This window comes from Gambusia affinis, linkage group LG06, assembly GCF_019740435.1.
Source record: "Gambusia affinis linkage group LG06, SWU_Gaff_1.0, whole genome shotgun sequence".
NCBI classification, from domain to species: domain Eukaryota; kingdom Metazoa; phylum Chordata; class Actinopteri; order Cyprinodontiformes; family Poeciliidae; genus Gambusia; species Gambusia affinis.
In genome coordinates this window covers 28,410,742-28,433,074 of record NC_057873.1, presented here as the reverse complement: position 1 = coordinate 28,433,074, position 22,333 = coordinate 28,410,742, and the positions used below count along the sequence as shown (strand labels likewise).

The 22,333-nt window shown below is 39.7% G+C and overlaps 1 protein-coding gene across 6 annotated transcripts in view; it reads right to left on the bottom strand.

The window, feature by feature from the left end:
- The window catches only part of robo1 (roundabout, axon guidance receptor, homolog 1 (Drosophila)), a 438,436-nt gene that overhangs the window by 7,176 nt on the left and 408,927 nt on the right, over positions 1-22,333 (bottom strand). For all 6 annotated transcript variants that reach the window (XM_044118650.1, XM_044118649.1, XM_044118652.1 and 3 more), the window contains 8 exons: positions 18,288-18,488; positions 14,868-14,894; positions 11,783-11,825; positions 8,959-9,113; positions 4,321-4,704; positions 3,691-3,807; positions 2,255-2,399; positions 995-1,225 (listed from right to left, as the gene is read on the bottom strand). In XM_044118650.1, coding sequence (XP_043974585.1) covers positions 995-1,225; positions 2,255-2,399; positions 3,691-3,807; positions 4,321-4,704; positions 8,959-9,113; positions 11,783-11,825; positions 14,868-14,894; positions 18,288-18,488 — 1,303 coding nt within the window. The remainder of the gene's footprint in view (positions 1-994; positions 1,226-2,254; positions 2,400-3,690; positions 3,808-4,320; positions 4,705-8,958; positions 9,114-11,782; positions 11,826-14,867; positions 14,895-18,287; positions 18,489-22,333) is intronic.

The following is a 22,333-nucleotide window of genomic DNA, read 5'->3' as shown; positions in this document are numbered from 1 at the left end:
ATTTAACATCTGTGATTTGAGGACAAATTACATTTTGTTTAATGTACTTAAGACATTTTAAGGCTACAATTTGAGAAAGGTGACATAATAACTGCTATCAGTGCTAACAGCCACTGGTTAGCTAATCAATAGGATAAAACATTTCAAATGTGAGCTCTGCTATTGTTTTGACTTGTTTTGGTTAAAACAAAATGTGAAAGATGATTTTAAATTTCAATTCAGTTGTAAGCAAGTACAGGTACTAAAACGAATTGTTGTTCATCTTTGTTTTAAGATCCAGTTAACAATGCTAACTCTGCTAATTGTGATGCTAATGTTGATGTTTGGTATAAAATATTAGACTACTAATTTGCAAAGTTGCCTAAAAAATAGTTTGGTACTAATCACTCTAATTGTGCTAATCACCAGACCGTTTAAAATGAGAATTATGTTTTGAAGTAATAAAATCCAGTTTCACACGCAGTGTGACATCACCTGTAGCAAAAGCTTTAAATTGTGATTATAGTTACTGAAAATAAATCTCAGTTGTACAAAACTGAACTGTACAAAAACTAGAGACTAGATGGTCTGTTTACAGTACAGATGCTAGATTATCTTACAAAGGTTTCTACATTCCTAATGTTCCTCATCAATAATAGAAATGTTGCTGCTTACAACTTCATTGTTGCTCATCAATAATCTGTATCTGACATATAATAAACTGAATTTATTTAAGGCAACAGTTTTTTCCTCCTAGTTTGGAAATGAATTGAAACAAACGACTTTCCTGAAGGTAAGAAATCATCCCAAAGGCCAAAATGTGCTTTTGAAAAATGGCTGACATTGCAATGCAATATACAAAATGTGCTGTTAATGGAGTAAATCATGACAAACAACTATGAATTTTAAATATACAGGATGGATCTTTAAAATAATGTTTTCTGAACAGCAGCACACAGTCTCTGGTTTTTCTTTTCTTTTAGATACTTGTGTCGTGCTTGTTTTGCGGGCATGCCTTCGTTCGTGGCTGTCCGGCTCGTTCTGGAGCATGGGCTGCATCTCCTCCTGGGGGGAGGGGGTCAGCGTGGCCGTGGACTGGTGGCTGTAGGACACAGCAGCAGGGGAGGAGGCCGCCCCGCGTACGGGAGGAGTCGGACCCCGCTCCATCTCCTCCTCCTCCTCCAGCTCATCAGGCTGCAGGTACATGTGAGCTGGAGGCATGGGGCACTGCATGTCAGGATCACAGCTGCAACAAGACATAAACAAGGCTTGTTGGCTGCACATCAGTCAACGGAAACATGCTTTATTTATACACAGCAGATAAAAACAGAAGCACTAAATATTCATGGCATCTTGATATAAGTCGGAGAAAAAAAAACTCCTGGGGTTGATGAATGAAAGAGCCATGATAAACAAAGAGTTGGAAAGTAAGGAATAGTAATCTAGTTACTAGATTCAGAAATTCAAAAATCTCATCTTTTCTGTTGAGTAAATGCATCACAGTGGAGTTCTATCAAGATGTGTTGACAATATTTTTAGTGCAGAAGTTGTTAATGAGAAAAAACCCCTCAAATTTAGCTCATTTCAATTTTTAGATGTTTTTTGTTTTTGTCTGAAAAGTCGCTAAATATAGTCACTATGTTGGTTCTCTCATGACAGAGCAAAAAGGGACAGTGACTAATTTTCAGACCTTTGCTGAGGCAGGTAAGATGTAAATATTTACAGATCACTTTAAATTAAGGAAATCGGGGCATTGTTATTGGTGAACCCTTATTTAATAAGACGAGGTAAATATACCTGGTCTTATTAAATAATTACCTAATATATGATTGAGGTCGCCAAACTGACGACCTCAATTATGTCAATAATTGCTATTGTTAAAATGTAGAACTTTATGATGGTGATTTGACGTAAAAAATGCATTACTATGTAATGAATGAGCTGATAGTATTTAATGGAATAACCAACAGATTGGTTTCAGGAGACATTTTTGTTGCAATTTCACAGGAAATCCAAGACATCACCATGGAAACCTCTACGTTTTAAGGATAAAGGGTAGCCATTTTGCTCTTCCTCCGTTTAATTTTACACTTGTTCCCGGTTTTATAAAGAACAATGTCCTGTGAACAAGAGCCATCTGTCACAGGACATTGTAAACTTTCCTAAACATAAGAAATCAAAGTAAGTTTTGCCTAAAACAGATGTCACAAACCTGCCACGAATCTCTAAATTCTGTTTCTCTTTAAGAAAAGAGCAGTGTTTGTCGTGTTTTTACCTTTCCTCCATGGAGAGCGAGTACTCCTCTGTGTTCCGCATTGGGGCTGGGTTTGCCGGGGGAGGCGGGAGAAGGTCAGCCCAATTCATTGTGCTTTGTTTGGGTAGTTTGGGGGTCCGTACTCCCTTCTTGTGACCCTGACTCCCTGCTCAGGAAAGAAAAGGATGCCCTGTCAGTCACAACAACAAACATTTCCCACGTATAAAACTCTGAAATAGGAAAACAAAAATTCTGAACAAAAACATAAATTCACAGTATTCAAAATGTAACTGACAGAGAGAAATTGTTTTAATTTTAGAAATGATGAGTAAAACGCTGGCAATAGAAGAAAAGCCGCCGTTTGGAGAAAAGGTGTGATCAAAACTGCAGAAACGGCTCCAATTAAAGGCAAGCTATTAAAATGGTGAACCAATGAGCTGTGATGTGCAAGGAGCAGTAAGGGGCTCTTCTTAATGGTTTGAACTTCAAACACAATATCAGAATGGATACATGGCATTAAGGTGGCAGTGTTGCATGCCGTCTGCACTGTGTAATCATTTGTCCTTGTCCACAGACAGACATTGAGAATTTGATGCAATTAGGCTGCCCCACAATGGAAAGTAAAGCCATTTAACAGAATTAGGACAAAATAAGCAGATACTAAGTATGAATACAAAACTGGATTCAGAAAAACAAAATTAAAATGTCCCTTCATACTTTCCTTCAAACATCCTTGATGTGCCTACAAAATGGAAAAAGCCTTCATGCCAAGGAGCTGCTGCCTTTCTTAAATGTTTTATAAGAAACTGGAAAATAAACTATAAAATATTGACTCCTAAAAGTCAATATCAATCGAGGCACTTTTATATAATTGACCAGCTATTATATCAATTAAACCAGGACCTGTTAGTGTGCTGTAACTTTATGTCCATCTCAGCAATATTTTTAAATCAGAAACCTGCATGTACATGTCTTGGTGGGCTGTGCTGATATCTGGATTTTCCTCACAATCTAACAGTGTTTTCACATCTGATAGTCCGTTAGACTCTGTTCTATCGGGGACCAAAGTTGCAACTTTTATTACATTTTCAGCTGCTGTGGTTCACTTCCACACTGCACCGAGTCAAACCAACCAAAGCAACTCCACTGCAAGGAAACCACATGAAAACCCTGTATCTGTCTTTAAAGAAGACACTGAACAGAACTTCCTTCTTTATAAAATGTGAACAAAAACAGAGGGGAGAGAGTGGACAGGCATTTGGACTGGTGAGATTTTAGCGATTTCTTTTGTCTTTGGCCAAAAGCCATTTCTCCCACTAGTGCTAGACTTGTATGTTTGTTTTGGGTGCAGACTCTGCCCTGCACTATAGACTATATGACATTATGCGTGTAGCATTCACATACCCACGTTAATGTGTATATGGCGAAGACTCTCTTATAAGCTCCAAGCTTCTTACCAGAGGTGCTACTGCTGCCTCGGTCCGAGCTGTTGTAGGAACCTCCGGTGTGTGTGTCATGGGTCTGGTTGTAGGGGATGGTGGCGGGCATTGGACTGTCGCCTCCTCTGTACCGGTCTGTCGGGGAGAAAGCAGTTTGTAGGTTGTCCAGACCTCTTTTGCTACTTTGAAAAGAACATTTAAGCACCGAAGAAGCTTTGTGCAAACAGCTACACATGACAAGAGGCATGCAGCAAATTATTAAAATGTGAACACATGCAACAAAACACCACGAGTATCACTCTATCAGAGTGGTACAAAAACTTGATAATAGCTTGAGTCAAAGATCTGCCCTCTTCTTCCAGGACAGTGCTTGACAACGCCCCAATTTAGAAAAGAAAAGAAATGCAGGGAGGAAGATGGAGCGGCACATGAATGGTATAGAGAAAAAGCAGACGGAAGGAGTGATGATGCCTGTGTTCACTGAGAAGGACTGAGAGAAAGCCAAAGGGTTGATGAGCATGAAGTCTTCCACAGCAGGGCTGAACAGCCAGGGGCCGAAACAACAGTAGGGAAAGTCAAGTGGAGGAAGATCATGGCTCGGAGATGACTGCTGCAGCCATGGCTGCCCCCCTGCAGCCACACACTCACCCTTATTCAGCTTGTTTTGCTCCAAGATGTTGTACTGAAGCTGGGAGCCCATTTCCTGCTTCTGCTGGATGGACGGAGGCTTCCAGCAGTGTTTCTCATTTACTTCCCCTCCACCCCCGAGTCCGCCTCCGCTCCCTCCGGTCCCTCTGTCTGAGTTCATGTTGTTGCCCATGATGGCAGACTGGATGAGCTGTGTGGTGGCGTAAGGCGTCGGCTGGCCCCCCGGGCCGACAAAGCGGCCATCTTTGAGGTTCGGGCTGTTGAAGGTCTTCATTTCGTTGATCTTGTTGGACAGGTCTACATCTCCGTAGACGCCGGACTCTGGCACCATGAGGTTGGTCTGCTTGTTATCCATCTGGCTGTTATAATTGGCGATACAGTCGGCTGGGGAACATGGGGAGGGCATTAAGTCAGTCTTTGCTATACCACTGAGCAGCTTCTAAAGCTGACAGACCTATAGTATTCAGGTCAAATCCAGTTCATTAGTACAGCACATTTCAGCAACAAGGCAGTTCAAAGAGCTTTACGTGATAAAAACAATACAGGAATCAATTATGAAACAAGCAACAGACATTGAATTTTGTCAAATGCCATCATCAAAATCACCTAGAATAATCATCAAATATACATCGACGATATTAATCAGAATTCCACTGGAACACTGACAGACTTTTAGCCTTGATTTAAAGAAACTAATTGTTTCTGGTTCTGGACATTCAGAGTGAACTAAAAACATCTGTGTGATGGACGTTTTAGGGAGGCTGTATAGACAATGGAACTAAAGATAAACACATGGATGAGTTTCTCTAGCTATGGCTGGGATGTTAGTCTTTTAATCCTAGAAATGTTCTTCAGGTGGTATAAGTCAGACTTTGTATCCGTCTTTATGCCTCTCTGCAGGTTAAGGTTCACTACACTCTAAGTAGTGAACCTTAACTTGCGTAGGGTTAAAGTTTGGGACCTGATCTCCAGTTTCTAACTGTAATAATTGAAGCTACATGCCAACTCCAGATCTTTAGATCCAAAGATAATAGCTCCAATTTTGTTTTTCTTCAGCTGGAGAAAGTTATGACCCTTCCATGCATTGATTTGTTCTAAGTGTCTGTTCAGTGCATGGATGGTTTCAGAGTCACCTGGTGACATTGTAGGAGAAGGAGGCAAGTCCTCAGAACTTGATATCCCATATTAAAGTTTAAAAAAAGGATGGCAACAGCTTAGAGTAAGAAGAAACAGATGACACATCTAACATGATCGCACATCTAGGGGAGCATTGCTATTTCAAAATAACTAACATTTCAAAATAACTCATTTTGGAGCTGTAATTATGCATCAAAACTGTGATATTACTACCTAAGGTTACCATACCATCATAATTTCATTCTGGCCCATGCCTACTTAATGTGTTAAATTTTTATTTTTCCTCATTTTCGATGGTCAGAATCATTAAATAGTTGTAATACATCATTCTATGTGTAATGATGATTGTACAGCTTCACTTTATAAATTCATTTATTAGTCTGAATAAATATCTGATCAAGTTGTGGATTTTACTCCTATCTACCTGTAGTTAGGTATACAGGTTTCAGCTTCTTTTTTTTTTTTTTTTTTGCTTAGCCTCACTAATGACTCAGTGTGGGCGTCATCTCTGTTCTCTCCCATCTGACGGTGGCGGCAGCGTCTTCACTCATGGAGAAGGACAGACAGACATGTCTGTATCAAAGACACGGAACGAAGCGCGCAGTAAAAGCACAGCTTCACTGACGGATCCAATTTTCTCCGGCTCATAAAATATTCAAATCCTCCAGCAGATCTGAGAGCCAGCTCCCGCGGTAAAAAAAAAAATCCAGAGACGACCGTATAGGTACATGTGGCTCGCGCTGCACATTTGAGCTGCACATCTACACTTCAAAGGGCTGACGTGCGAAAGCGCCCCTATGGCTCAGATAAAGGGACATTAACTCTGATTTCTTTGCTCTGTCACCCAGTCAGTGATCCTCTTAATGTGCGGAGTTTAGTTTTGGCACACACACAAAGCTTTGCGTCTGGCGAGCTTTTAGCATCGTACAGCGGGGCGTCGTGTGAGCGAGTGAGGGCTGCCTGTTTTTGCCTGTTATTCCCTGTTAAACATCGCGTGCTGCGTTCAACCTGGGAAGAGGTGATTAGCACCAAGAAAAACTGAAGTTGACTATGAAGTCTGCGGAATGAATTATTAATCCTCACAGGGAGAGGCTGGAAGTCGGGAGAAGCGATTGAGCGGCTGGATGTATATTGGGTCGAACAGCTGGACAGGAATTATGTGGCACTTTTAAAGCCGGAGACCCCATCGAGCATAATTTAGAACATAAAACATTTTATTGCAGTCCAAGTTTCCACTGACAGGCCTGCTGGTCGTGGCTGAAAACTATTAACATTAAGCCCCGTCATCCAGGCTTAAGTTCTTGGCTGCATTACTCTGTAGGTCACTGTTCTCCAAGTGGTGTAAAGCAGCCTTGTAAAGCAATCGGAACAAAATGATCCTTAATTAGTTTTAAAACGAGCTCTTGATCTCATTCACTTTTAGCAAGATCTGAAGACAGGCTCAGGACCAAAACGCTTTTCTATGAAGGTATTTTATAAACCATTAAGCCTTTGTCATGTTTCTGCTGGTTATTTATAGGAAAATCAACAGACACTTTCACAAAAAACATAGGCTGGAGATGAGCTCCATAAAATATGTAAAATGTAAAAAAGTTTTATGGAGTAGACCCATTTAATAACTTAGAATAGAAATGTTTCAGTAACTCTATCACCAAGTGAAACACATTAAATAGATTTAGACCAAAACTGTTTTAACATGTTTAGTTCTCTTAATCATGAAGCTAATGAAAACATGACATTTACATCAGACCAATAAAAAACTATTCATGTTCAATATTTTTAATCTAACGAGACACATTAATGTTAATTCCAATTTCTTGAGTTTGACTGTAAATAAATGTAAAACATTACAAAAAGCAAACAAAAAAACATAGTTGTTTAAGTGACGTCTAACATTTTCTGTTCTGAGTGTGTTTCATGTAGAACACATAATGGATTCTGTGTAAATAAACCCTACAATAAAAACATGAAGGTATTTTAAAAGTTCATAGAAATTTAATTTGCCTAAACTGCTGTTACACCTTCTGATTTGTGATTTTGTTCTAAGGTAATTTTTTTGTACAGCACATTTTTAGCAACATGGCAGCTAACAGTGCTGGTAGGAATCCTCTTTGGTTTTCATCCCTCTTCAACAAGCTATTAGCTTTGATTTTCAAAGCTAACTACTTTGGACTTACAGCAGAAATAAATATCTACTGAAGACTTTTCACCAGAAAAGGTGAAGAAGGGTTTTTTTAGTTTAGGATTTCAAAACGAGAAACCTTTCAAGCAAACATTTGGAAAGTTGTACAGTACTTGCAAAAATACACAAATGCAAATATTTTCTCAGTGAAGATATTTCTAATGACGCATCATTTCCAATCTTGTGGAACTAGTACTTTTTCATCAATATTTCAAGAATTACTGTCTAAAAACAAGCTTCTATATCTGGTTAAAAAGTTACTTATAATTTGGTTTTGTCTTATTTCTACTAGAACAGTAGACCAAAAACACGAAGGTGGTACTCCTTAAATTATCTCCTGGAACCATTTCCAGGGTCTGTTTGGGAACACATTTTTGTTTTTCCTTTAGAGTACAGGAGTTAGACTCCAGTCTTCAGGGGACTGCAACTTTTAGATGTGCCTCTGCTGCACCACACCTGAATAGAATAATTAGATCATTATCAAGACTCTGGAGAACTGATCTACACAATAAGGAGGAGGTAATTCAGCCATTTCATTCCAGTGTTTTGTACCTGTGGCACATCTAAAACCTCCAGTTCAGTGGCCCTCGTGGACTGGAGTTTGACACTCCTGCTTTCGAGACTTTACAAAAGGATTGATAAGAGTCTCATTTCTTAAAGGAATATTTCAAATGACGGCCTAAATGAAGGTGCTGGGTACCTCACTGTAGGGGAAGGATAACTCTAGGATAACTCTAGGAATTGGGACTCAGTCTAATCCTATCCCTCTCTTTCTGATGCCCTCTTCCTCCTCCTCTTGCTCCTTCTCTTCCTCCCTCCATCTTTCCCTCTACCCCTTTGCTTCTGGATGCCGTCTGCAGGCCAGCCCTGACCTCCTTCGCCTGCTGCACATTTCTTAAACAACTGAGCACTTAGAGGAAATTACATTACTGGCTATAACAACTGTATGGAAATCAGCAGAGCAATTTGATTAGCAACAGAGTAGGGCTATAAGCTCTGCTCGGTGTACTCCTTTTATTTCCTGCCTAAAACAGCTCTACCCTAACCTCAGATAAATCAAACACACAAAGCACACGCTCTCCTGTTTTTATTTCTTGCGGAGACCTGCAGAAGCCAGAGATGCACACACCGACTCTCCAGAGAGCTAACCCAGATATCAGATTGTACTCCCCCTTCCTTTCTTTCTTTTTTTTTTTTTTTTTTTTTTTTACACTGCAGATTCCCCCGGCTCCCGCATATCTTATCACCATAACTATTTTGTCAAGAGGCTTCGCCACCGCTGCCTGCAAGAGTCAACTATTTACTTTGGTCTGCGTTACCTGGTCGGCTGTAGGTGGCCAGGTTGCTGTCACTGTTGCCGTTGCCTGCCGTGCAGCAGTTGATGCTGCAGTCGTTGTGGTTGGAGCAGGAGTTGGGCCACGTGTCGGCCAGCCAGGGCTGAGTGGCTGAGTCACCCATGTTTAGCAAACCGGGCCTATAAAAGAAAACCCAAATGTTTAACAGTAGAGACAGGCCTGGCCAACACCACAGCGACATTCATCCGAGTGAACGAGAAGCACCCGCAGAAACTGAAGATTATGGAGGAGTTTATTTATCCACCTGAGAAGAGGAAAAGTTAAAAAAAAAAGAAAAAAAGAATCTGGCTTCGGTAGTTTTTGCCTTTTGGGCAAACGTGGACAAAGGGAACACATTTCAGGGTGGGGGGCAACAAAAAAAAAGGGAACATAAGCCCAGCTAAATAGATTGTGTGTGCTCGACTTGCCTAGAGCTGACAACACTTTCTCTGAGCCTCCGTGAGCATTAGCAATCCTCTTGGATTAGACAGCCAGATAAAATTCACTCCCCATGTTGCGAAATGCACATCCTGAGCAGTCGGTGAACCACAAATACACTCTGAATAGATTACATGCTGTCACAATATTTGAGGTTTTTTTTTTAGCTGAACAGACTCATAATAACACCAACTCTTTCTTCTGTATCTTTGTTCCCATTTATTTACCTTCTATCAAACGTTTTATACAATATACGTCTCAGACAATTAGGAAGTTAGTAGAATGTAGTTTTTGCTCATTGATGTTATATTCCAGCTTAAAGTTAATAACGTAAAAAGAAGCTATTTAGTAAATTAGAATATTACATAACACAAAATATTATCATATGGCCAAAACAGTCGTGGAAAAGACTGATGACTTGACAGGTTTTCAGCCGTCACTGACTGCAGCACCATGAACTAAACATTTAGTTTTGCTAAATCAAAAGCACTAATTATTTCCACTAACATTAAAGTTAAGTATCCACTATAAGCTCATGCTAAGATAGTTGGCTGCAGCTAATCGCTAACTTAAATTCCACATTTATCTGCCCTTAAAAGACTACTTTAATTTTGTTATGATCTATATACTCTATAATGCTTTTAGATATTGTATTTATGTTTATATATAATTTTTTTTTTGGTTTCTGTGCATTTCTCATTTGAAATAAAATAAGTGGAGGTAAACTGTCTTCAACCACTTCAAATAATAAACGTCAAACTTCTTCTTAACACCACTAGTTATTCCCGACTGAGCTAACTGTTTAGCTGAATGCTGTATCTAAGGACATTGACAGAGTGTGAAGTAGAAAGTAGGTTTATAAAAGTGGCAGCATTAATGTCACTTTGAAGTAAAGCTAAACATATATTACCATGCTAGTATTTGTATATTTTTACCATTTATAACTAAACTGAGTTTAAAATAAATTATTTTAATGTTTAGATATTATATTATGACCATGACACAAAGACATAGAAGCACTGACTCTACGCCTGGTGGATCTCCTCTAAAGTCTTGAATGAACTCGGTTTTCTGGGGTTTTTCCCTCAACGAATCTTTTATATGCTTTCATACAGATAGAATCTTTTTTGTTTGTTTGTTTCTGCAACAATAATTTGGAATGGCTGTATGCTCAACAATTCGAATGTCTTAGGCCTTTACATACATTTTAAGGCAAGGTGAATAATACATTTTTTCTAGCAAACAGAATTTTGATATATTAAGCAACCATGTACCAAATTTGTATAACGTTCATTTCACTATTTCAATAAAATTTCAGAAATAAAATCATTTTTCAAAATTTACAAGAGCTCTTCACAGGACTCTACTGTACAACCTGACCTTTGGCCAAATGTCGAGTCTAGAAAGAGAACATGCCATATTCTATTACTGATTAAATGGCTCAATCTAGCATCCAGAACAAGTCGCTCTACTTTAGCTGGGCCATGTATTGCTTTGGTATTCAAATCTGTGCAGGAAGATTCCCAGTCCGAATACTCCAGCACTGAATTAGCATCGAATTGCATTTCCTCACTCTGTCCTAAATGACTCATTTCTTGGATTCATTTTGGGTAATGAACACATTTGTCTTGTACAGCCAAATACAATCTCACAATGGCTCCTCCATCACCCCAGTGGTTCTGTGTTGATATCGAACGACCATTGTTTTCATGCAGAGCTGACACAGCCTCACTGCGTCCGGGATTCAATCATACAACTGGGTAATGTAATGAATATGGATTTACTGTTGATGGCTTCAAGCTAACTATTCATTAACACATGAACAACACACACACAGTTATGGCATTAAGTATATTCTGTACTCTGAGCAGAAAGCGGGTAATAATTGAATGCATTTTTTGTTGTGTGTGTGTGTGTGTGTGTGTGTGTGTGTGTGTCTGTTTTCCATTTACCAGCTATATGGGCCAGAGGCCATCTAGTGGATACACAAATGAGTTTTGGTGGTTCTAGTTCTGAAAGGTCTCACTTGTTTATGCACAATGCACCACTTCACTGTATGGGAAGGTGAGCTTTGCATCTCCATTAAGGTTCTATGGTGATGCTGTGGTACAGCCTTGTGGTTGGATGTGGCTCTTCAGTGTGTGTGTGATGGGGATGGGCTCCTGGCAGACTGCACAGCTCTTTGTTCCTGTAGTAACACAACACACTTTGTGCAACTACTTCCACCTCCTGCCATGCGCTACTTTAGAAAAGGCTCAGCTCTCCCCCTAGTGTTTGTGAAGGGAAAGTACCGCTGCCCAACCATTCTCTTCTGCTCAGTCACACCCACATTTTATTTATTAAAAATAGAATTTAAGCAAACACTTCTTACCTTCCAGCACTGCTGACACCTTCCCCACCCCTCTGATATGCCACTGAAAAGAGAGACAATCATTTTCAGCAGACTTTCACAGAAATGTGACTGCCTTAAAGTAAAATACCAATATTTTCAATTTCTTTATGCAGCCAAAGGACATTATTGAGCTTTAAAGAAATGCTCCAGCACTATAATTGTAAAGTGGAAGAAAAATAAGTCGTAATTTTCTTAATTTATTTTTTACAAGAAACAAAATGTAAATTTTAATAAAAGAAAACCGCTGCAAGTCTCCACCAAATGAGCAAAGCCAGAGACTCGTTTGTTTTGCTCAGTACAAAGTCAGTCAGACTGACTTTGCCAATAAGGATATTTAATCCCACATAATTATTTGGATGTTTTGCTCTGGCTGGATTATAAGTGTCGTCATCCTGTTCACTTCACTTCAGGTCAAAGTCTTTTGCAGCTTTTCACAGACTTTCAGGGAGAACTGCAGTGTATTTAACTCCATCCGTCTTTCCATCAACTCTGAACAAAACTCTGAATTCAAACAGAGGATTCTGCCAATAACTTCAACTATCAGTTATTGGCAGAATGGATTCTGAAAGTCTAGATTGAAGAACCAGAACCAAACAGCAACACATTATGTTTCTTGGAAGAGAAGCAACCACAGTTCAGACACGGGGAATCCAACAGGCAATGACTGAATACAGCATGTTAAAGTAGATGAATGTTGTATTCTAGCATCATTCTTACTGCTATTTATATTTTTATTATGATATAGGTATTGCATTTCATTATTAATCAAATTTAAAAAGGTCTTTAAAAGTTTTTAATTTGAGTTTGTGAAAACCCTGAAAGCTCCCCTCAGTCTCACCCTGCTAACGTCAGGGAACAGACATCTAGTTGTGCCATAATCCTCTTTTGTTTCCTGGACTTTGTGAAATTTTAAAATTTTGGAAAATGGTTTGTATAGGCTAATTCTGCTTTAATTTCCAAATGTAATCCTTGTTCTTCATTTGCTCACTAATGTTCCCTAATAAACTTCTATAACCTTCACACAGCAAATTAAGAGAACATTAATTATACAGAGGTGCTGAAGGTGACATCAAAATTTATTTAGTGGTGCCAGGGGGCTAAACCTTTCAGTTCTTACAAACCTCAGAATTGCGTGCAAAGTTTGTGGCTGTATCATGACAAAATAAAAAAAAAGATCAAATACTATTGCACCCAATTATTTTCTGACTTTTTAAATGCTGGCATGTTTGCATGCTGTCAGCTGAGTCACACGTTTGGTGCAGGAGGATTCACCATAAGAGGCTTATGAGGAACAAAAACGCCGAGCTCTTTGGTTTTCCAGCTCAGGTTCAACTCGTTTGAAGCTCCTCACGTTGCAAGTCGAACACTTTCAAGAAACTCTGAGCTGCCGGTGTGTGAAAGGGAGATAAACCTCCAACTTTAATTACAATCGGTACCCTGAGAGGAGAGGAGGGTAGAAAGAGAATGAGCCCTGGTCTTGGCTCTGTTCTTTTTTTCTTTCTCTACAACTGAAAATAGCTGGGGTCCCTCATAGCCGTAGGAAGCATAATTGTCTGGTTGTAGATTGAAATCAGCATAATACCCCGCATAGTCTCGCTTCTCTAAAACTAACAAAACCTTCTTACATAGGTGAGGAATGAGTCTGACCTGAAAGATTTCCAACAGATCGCGAAACGAGCGTGTAGCTGCAATAAGAGTCTGCATGACTCCAACCCTCGAGGCAGAAAAAAAAGTAGCAAATAAAACTGTACCTACAGATAGGAGAGTATGCTCAGACAAGATCAACCTGTGTATCAACAAACACATTGTCTCTTTCCCCTCCATGTAGCTCACTGCCGAGTCCTTTCATCTACTCTCAGCCGTGCCACGCCTCGGACAGACAAAGACATTTTTTTTTCTCCCGATGGGTTTCAGTCTGCGAGCGGACAACAAACACAAAGTACGGAAGGAAAGCTTCTCTCTCTTTCTATCTGCTTCACGCCATGTCACTTTGATTCACAAATTACCTCCCTGAGTTATCTAAACGGTGCATCAGTGCTGTGTCATTCTCTAAAATCCCATCTAATACGGCAAGCAGCTGCTTTGATCAAGTTGCTACTGGCTTTAATAGCCTCTTAGCAGAGTGGCGTCTTGATCTCTGGCACCGACTTCTGACTCAACCCAAAACACCCAGCAGAACCTTTGTTTTTAAGTAACTCTGCAAATGATCGGTTTATTTTACTGGCTTTTGCTAAGTGCTGACTTTATTAGGTCAGTGATTTTTATTTTACTGGTCTAGTCAAAGATGGCAGATGATGCAGGTTACAAGCAAGTCAAATTTAAGACTCTTTTAATGACACCTTAGGTGAAATCTGAGACCAGATAACTATATACATGGGATGGTGGCAGGATCCTGCTGCATTACAATCAAGCATAGCAAAAAATAATGACATTGTGCCCAGCCTCACAGAACTGAGGCAGTGGTGAAAACTAACGTATCGACTCCCTGCCTGGTGGCAATTGGCAATAAATTTTCACTTAAAGGCTCAACACAAGAAAGGCAGCATTGCTCCTTTTCCATTTATTTCCTATGGATCTGACACGATGAAGTGGCAAAAGCTAGCCCTCCTCCAGCCAAGTGATCTGTGACATTTGTGCATGAGAAATTTTTGCTCTTGTAGTTTTAGACCTGCACACAAAGCCTAGCGACTCCACAGGAAAGTTGGAAAATGTTAAACTTTCGCTCCTGTTGCACCCAGTGACTTTTCCTGAGTTCAAAGCCTGTCCCCATGATAGGCACAAAAAAGCTAGCAAGAGGGTTAGCAGCTAGTTACCAGTAGCCTATGTGTGTTCAAGTCAGAACACAATGAAGATGTGAGCACACAATGCAAACTTTTGATTGACAGAAAAGTTCAGAGGGGGTGGGGGGGAAGCATATATGAGATTAAATAGTCCTGTACCGACAAAATTTAAGACCTCTCATTAATGTATTTAATGCCAACATACATTTAGTTTTATGAATTTAAGACATTTTAAGAATGCTCAGACACCCTGTGCTTGCACATATCTGAAATAAATTGCTTACCTGTTGGTGTGAATGTGAAGGATGGCACTGTTGGGAAAAGAAGAGAAAGGTTAGTGTTTTCAAGCTTTAAAACTGAAAATAATCTTTAAGATGTTTGTAAACTTGACTTTCAATCTGAAGTCTGATCCATGGTGGATAAATACTTGTTTAACCAGCAGCTGGTTCTGATATTAACCCTACATGGTTAAAAGCCTGCTGGTTATGGGTCACACACAAGGAATCTATGTAAAGCAGTGCAGAGTAGCTTCTGATTAATCAGATAACATTAGCATCTTATTTATCTCTCTCAATTAGATGCAGAAATTGAAAAAGGAGTAATATTCTGTGTGTGCTTAGCATTTTTACTTGAAACCTAATGCTATTTTTCAATATTCATGCCAAACTGTAAATCAAATTTTTCATTTGTTAGAGTTGGGTAAAAGTATAAAGGTAAGGGGCATATTTTTTTTGTTGCCCAAGTAAAAATATTGGATTCAAAACAACTGCCTCTTTTAAAAAACCTGCATGACATTTTCCTCATGATTTTCTAGTCCTTAGAAAAACATTCTCTAAGTGCTCAAGCAAGAATCTCAAACTAAACCTCATACTAAAAATCTGGAGGACAAGTATTGTTTTTGCTTTACTCTTTAAGCAAAAAGCAAAGAGTAATGCTGTGAGGGTTGAAGTTGCTGCAATCTTTACAGCAAATTGTAGCAACATTGCCTCCTCTAGTTTTGTCCAAAACAATTCAAGAGAAGCAATTGTGCTCCTCCAACGTTGTTTTTATCCTTAAATAATGACTTCATGGATTACTTGTGCCAACAAACATCCTCTAAACGCAATAATCTTGTGTTGGAATCTGTCCTGAAGATATCGGCTGTCATGTGGCTTTTATCTCTCTGATGAATTCCTTTGAAGAGGAGACACTGGCTACCCAAAACAGTCTGCGACAAATGCAAACATGACTGAAATACATAAATCAGGTCTCCATTGTCAACCTGGACTGGCTCATCACAAGATGTTTATCTCAAGGCTTCATGTGAGGTATGACAATATTTGTTGATTTTGGGGTCTTTATACAAATAAATGTCTCGTTTTCATCTTCACATGAGATCCATGAGGAGGAATCGGCAGATTTAAGCTTTACTGATTGTGACCAGTAACATCTTAATCCAATCAGTAAACAAAACTAAAGTGCTACTAGGTCATGGTGATATCAGTTCCCATTGGTGTAGAAGTTATTAAAGAGAGAAGATGATTAAAACAGTCATTATTTATTTACTTTAGGTCGTTCTGTCAGCAGTTAAGCATTGAAAGTTGTTGTCTGACTGACAAGGAGAATCCCAACAAATTTATTTTCCCAAAAGCAGAATTATGACTTTCACTATGATGCCGTATTTTCTTAATAATATCTGTTGTTATGAAGATGTAACAGCTATTTATTTCTTAATAAAGAGCCGTTATTTATTAACGGCTAGTTAGTGCTAATCAGAGCTAATCACTAATGTTGTGATTAGCACAGCTACAGTAATTGAACTCATTTTAGATCTGAACATGTTTGGCAGCGTTTCATAAATTCTGAGTTGAAATAGGAATGAACATTTTCTAAGAAACAGTTAATATTTATGTTTGCTTGCTGTGCTAAAAGCTAGCTATGCTAAATACTAAGATTAAAAATGTGAACTATAAGCTTTTATCTCTTTCTTTAAAAATACAGTTTATACTAATCAGCTCAGTTTACTGGAGCTATTTTTTTGTTCTTTGTATTTTTCGGAAGCACAGCTTCTAATTTGACGATAGATCATAAAAATTGGGTTAAATAAGAACTTTGCAATCATTCTGGTAAATATCAATAAAACCAACATCGTTCATAGGCTCCTGTCTCTCATGTGAGAGAGAGATATGGTTTTTTTTCTAATATAAATAATTTATGATTATTCAAGGACAGAGAGCAAAAAAAAGGAAATGCTGTTCTGATCCATTCATATTTGTGTAGCTGTAAGTCAAAGCTTAAAAATAAAGCGATCAGAAATCAGCTACAAATTTGTAATTGGTGTGTTCAAGAAAAAAAAAAAAGAGACTATTAATTTTTTTTCCATGACTAGTTTAATCTACGCTTAATGTGTTACAAATACCACCACTCCCACATACACGCACTTCCCAATTCAACTTTTTTCAGCCTAACTGCACGTTGTTGATTCATGTGGTTGCAATTACACTCTTTGAAAACATTGGTGGTTACCCATTCTAACAAAGACTTTGGCCTTTTGTGGTCTGGGTGCATGAGGAGACACGGAGGGTGGGGGATGACGAACGGGGGGAGCGTGCCTGCCTACCGTTCCCTGAAGAACTATTTCTTTCTTTATTCGAGTAAACATCAACATATAGAATCACAGACGGACAAAGGGGAACCTCATTCTGCACGCCATTCGCCTTTCATGCCTGACCGCAGGTCATTACTGCACGCTGTAATCATAGACATGAGCAAAAACATGGCGGCTCTAACTGTTACAGCCCACACAAGTGTCTGTACGTGTGAATGAAAGTTTGGGAAATCTTCGCCGAAACAGATCTCACTTGACATTTTCCATTAACCGTGGAAGCGGCAGGTTGAAGACGTGGTTTTCTGCATGGCAGTCTGAGAATAGTCTATTGTTTGTGCATCAAGGTTGAAAGGTGGATCTCCTCTAGCGTTGGCATTCGGCACTAAACATGAGCCAAGGACTGAGGTTGAAGAAGGCAGCGCTAACTGTAGCAAGCAGCTGCACAGCCCGAGGCAACACATTAAGCTAGCTCACACATAATTGAGACTAAGATAGAACGGCTAATGACTGTCTTCTGCTTGAGCTGCCGTGAGCCGAGGCCAGGCGTGTCGTGAACTCTCTCACTTTGACTTAAATCAGGTAACAACTAGACAGAGAAAAGACAGAGCCAGTTGTGTATCTTCCAGAGAGATAAGTAGCATAAATTTCTTGCAACATGTCCACTTCCTCATCCGAAGGCCCGACTCTTGGAGTACGGGTGAGCTGAAAGTATGTGAAAATGTCAGGACGTCCTTGATAAACAGAGATTAGAGCACAAACATTCACTATTTTCCCAACACAGTCAGATGGGAGTTACTGAGAGGGGAAAAAAAAAGGGAAAAGAAAGGAAGTTTCTGGTTCTGAAAATGTGCTTGACTGAAAACACACTTCACACTCTCACAGAGCGAGCATGACAGACTCATGAAAACATGCTGTACTCTCAGTGGGTGCTGATGTTGCCTCCTAAAGAGTCTATAAGATATCGCTCTGTGCAGTCTACAAATACATCTTTTTGTGACAGAAGACAGGAGAAGTTGGCAGCGTTGAGGATGAAAACAACAAAGTAGATATTTAGCAAACAATGCTTTATCACCAACATTTTCTAGTCCCCAACCTTACATTTGAAGTGTGTGCCTACCTTTGCGTATGCCTGCGTAGCTGCTGGAGAGGCCGTTTCTTTTCTTTCGGTGCCGGTATAACCAGATACTGAAGACCATGAGGATGATCCAACATGCTGCTCCAATTCCTGCGATAAAGGCAGGCTGCTTGACCACATCAGAGATCTGCTGGGAGAGCGGGTTCTCCTGGTTCACGGTCTCGGTCATTCGCCCAGATGAATCTGGAAGTGGGGCAGGATCAGAAGAGATGTGAGCAGGATGTTTCAGAGGGTCCGTTTGATCAGCGTACGAATGGTTTTTATGGCAAACATGAAAAGAGATTTATGCTAAAGGAAAGGCATGAAAAAGAAATGAATAAAAATCTAGGAATGAAACTGGGTCGTTACCAACATCAGACAATTTCAGCTGGTTGGAAGAGTCCAGGCTGAACATTTATGACGCACTAAATGATTTGGAAAACTAAAGACATTTCAGGTTTCAATAAGGTGAACCAAAAAAAAACAACTTGAAACTTTTGTAACTTGGTCAGGATGTGTCCAACTTCTAGTGAAGTAATTTCATTCTGACATGGAAAGTTGGACTCCCAGGTGTGGTATTTAATATGCAGGTTTAAATTGTTTTGTTACCCTAGCAACAATCTGATGCTGTGAGTTTAATCTTTGAGTTTGAGCTCTGTTTGCCCACAAATAAAAATTAGTAAACTGCAATTATAACTTATTGCTTTTTAGGTTGGCCACATAAACTAGTCCCCCTGTCTCAGATTTCACCAAATCTAACACAGAAGCTGTTAAGAGGTGCTGATGTTTTTAGCAGCAAGATCCTCATCCAGTCTTGGACCCGCCCTGCATGATGAGTTAAATCCACTGCACTGCGCAGAGATGAGCAACAAACAGGAGATTTAATTTAATGCTCCTAAAGTGGCTTTAGTAGCTCTTCCATTTCATGTTTGATTGAGTTTTTAACAAGGGGACACAGAAACTACTTTGGTGTCTCTCTGATCTCCGCTCAGCCGCGCACATTAACTCTGTCTGACTAAGTGGGCGAAGCATTTGATATGGTTTGATGCTTCGTAACCGGAAAAATAACAAAATAATCTAAAACCAGCGTGATGCGTGACCACGAGGAGAGCGTGAAAGCTCCTCACCAGGCTGAACCTGGTTCTTTAATCACTAACGCTCCGGCCAACCGGGCACACAGACAGAAACTTTATCAGCGCAGACAGAGCCGGGCGCTGGGCAGCGAGTTGAGATGGAAAAGCCGCACAAAATTCTTTGTCCACAAATATAAATTATTCTCACCACTACCTTGATCAAAACTCTGGAAAGAATCATAATTCCTCATAGGGGCTTCAGGTAAATGTCCATACAGGTCAGCCTGTGTCCAGTTTGAGTGAAAGGAGGCGCGTGCGATAAACTTAAGACCTCCAGCTGCTGCAGCGCGCGGCGCTATAGCGGTGTGATTGGTCCGGCTTTAAATGCATAAACTATAAACATATCTTCTATAAACATATCTTCTATAAACATATCTTTTAGGGATAAATCTGCCAGTTAAATGCTCAGAGCAACAGAGACGCTTGCAATCTGCATTTTTTTTTAATAGCGTTTTTTTATTTATCATTAATTTTTACTAAAAACATAAAGAAGAGGCTGAGCCTGGCGGTGGGGCTCATAAAGCATGGTGGACCACCAGGCCTATAATACACTATAATAAAGCCACTATTTTACACTCGAAACTCAGGAAAAATGTCGTTCTTGGCTTCAAACTGCTAACCCAGCATTAGCAACACAGGCTGTAAATTTCTTATCTGAAATACACACAGAATTTGAATTTGTATTCATGGTTATCATTATTAAAACATGCTGATAATAGTTTACGATAATACCTTGTCTAATTTAAAGCTCTACGTTTTTCAAAAGAAATGTTAAGGATCCCCTTTCACCCCCAAGACTTTAATTTGTGTGTCTTGATAGAGGAAATTATTTTTTTTCCCCAGCAGGTGAGCGTAAATCTGGCTTGTGTTGCAAATCCCAGTCAATAGTGGCAGGTGAGCGGAGGCTGATGATGGAACCAGTTAGAAAAACACCACGAGGCATCATTTACACCAAGCGACGGTGATTTCCTAAACAGATAAACAAATCCAGAAAGATCCCTCTCAAATACAGACACCGCAGTAATTAGCAAACAGAGGCACAACTGTGAAAAGCTGAGGCGTCGAATGCCTTGAAGCTGTGAAACGCGCTGTAGCGACACGGTCTGCACAGCTGCTCGCTACAACCTGCTTCTTCTTGATCTGTTTTTCTCATCCGTCTCTGCTTCTCCCCCATGTCTGTTACATGAAAGACTTCTCTGACTGGCACCACCCTCCAGCATTTTTATTTTCCTTTTTTTAATGCTCTTGTTACTTTATCCTTTGGTTTTTCAGAGTGAAGTCTTCTACTCGGTAGCCGTTCTTTTGAAGGATCGCTAAAAGCCCAACAAAAAACCAACGCGTTGCCTTTACCATACCGTATTTCTTCATTTGTCTCAGCTGCTGGGTTTATGTCTGTTTTTGGCTGCCTGGCTTCTCAATTTGTGACTCTGTTTGAGGGAGCCGAGCGTGCCAATGTGACTAAGCAGCCCACGAGGGATTGTACAGGTATCTGGGTTTAGGATGACGCGTGCAAGCCTGAGAGTGTGACAAATGCGTTTGGGTGAAGCGCTGGTCCCCGAGGCGCATTGTTCCACTTCGGTGTTGGTACATGGCAACAATCACCACAGGAACTCTTCAAGTGAGATAAATTGTATCCGTCACAGGGAATGCTTCTTCATTCCCATCCTGGCCCACTCAATCACACATTTAAAACCAGATGGAGCCATTTTTCCTCTGCTGGTCTCTCTCTCTGTCGCTTGCTGCTTTGTGGTACTGTTTCCCCCCCATTCTTACTGATTAGCAAGTTAACTAAAATAAACAGTGGCCAAATTACCCAAAAATGTTTGGTCAATTTGGACAAAAACAATGGTCCAAAAAGTTTCAAGCCGATTATATTGTCGTCTTTGCTGTTTGAAGCTGAGCAGAGGCAAAATGGTGTGCTTCTATTTTTCCCCTCATCTTACCCAATTAGCAAGCTAGCTATGCGGCTCAAACATAAATAGTAACATTTCTTTAAAATGTTTGGTCTATCTTGCCAAAAACGACACTTAAATAAGTTTATATTGCTCGTGTTTGCTGTTTGAAGTTGAGCAGAGGCAAAAACATCTTTAAAAACAGAATGGAGAAGGGCGCGGCTGCTAGCTTCCTTGCTGAGGGAGCAGATTGTACCAATGTGACGCTCTGCTAATTAGCTAACTTAGCTAAAAACATTTAACACAACACACGAAAAAAACCGCAGAGCTTTGTTGTCACTCAAACTTCCCTATGGCAAGTTTGATGCCGTTTGTGTGAGAGAACTCACCCAAATTACAGTCTTCAAGCATCTGCACAAAGCATGAATAGGAAAGAGGGCAGAGGCCTGAGCATGTCTCACAACAATCTCCTACTAAACAGAGATGTCTGTTTAGTTGGCATACGGTCATGATACTGAAAGCTCTTCATTTAAAATGGATGGGCTAATGCTATAATTACTTAAGTGATTAGCTTGATTCACTTCCAAGGAATCTGGGCAACTATAAATGCACAAATCATTTGAGATCAAATTCCTATTTTGGACCATTTTGAGGCAATTTTGACTTATTTTTTTGAAGAACTGTGATATATATGACCAAAAACATTTTTAAGCTTCATGTCATGTTTGATTTACTTAACCTCTAAAAAAAATGGTAAATTTTATTTTGCCAACTTAAATTATTTCTTTTTATACAGTTCTTCAACCATTACTAAAGAAGCTGATTGTTCAGAGTTCTGTTTTGAAGCACAGAGAATTTAGTGGAAGGAAGAAATTTGATTAGAGAAAGGTGCAACAGGGAAAACAACAGCCTTGAGAGTATTAATTATTGTCACAAATAATTAATTCCAGGCGCAGACAAATATTAGACCTTTCTGCTTAAAACGTCCTTCTTTATTGGTCTGATGTGATATTCAAATTTTTCG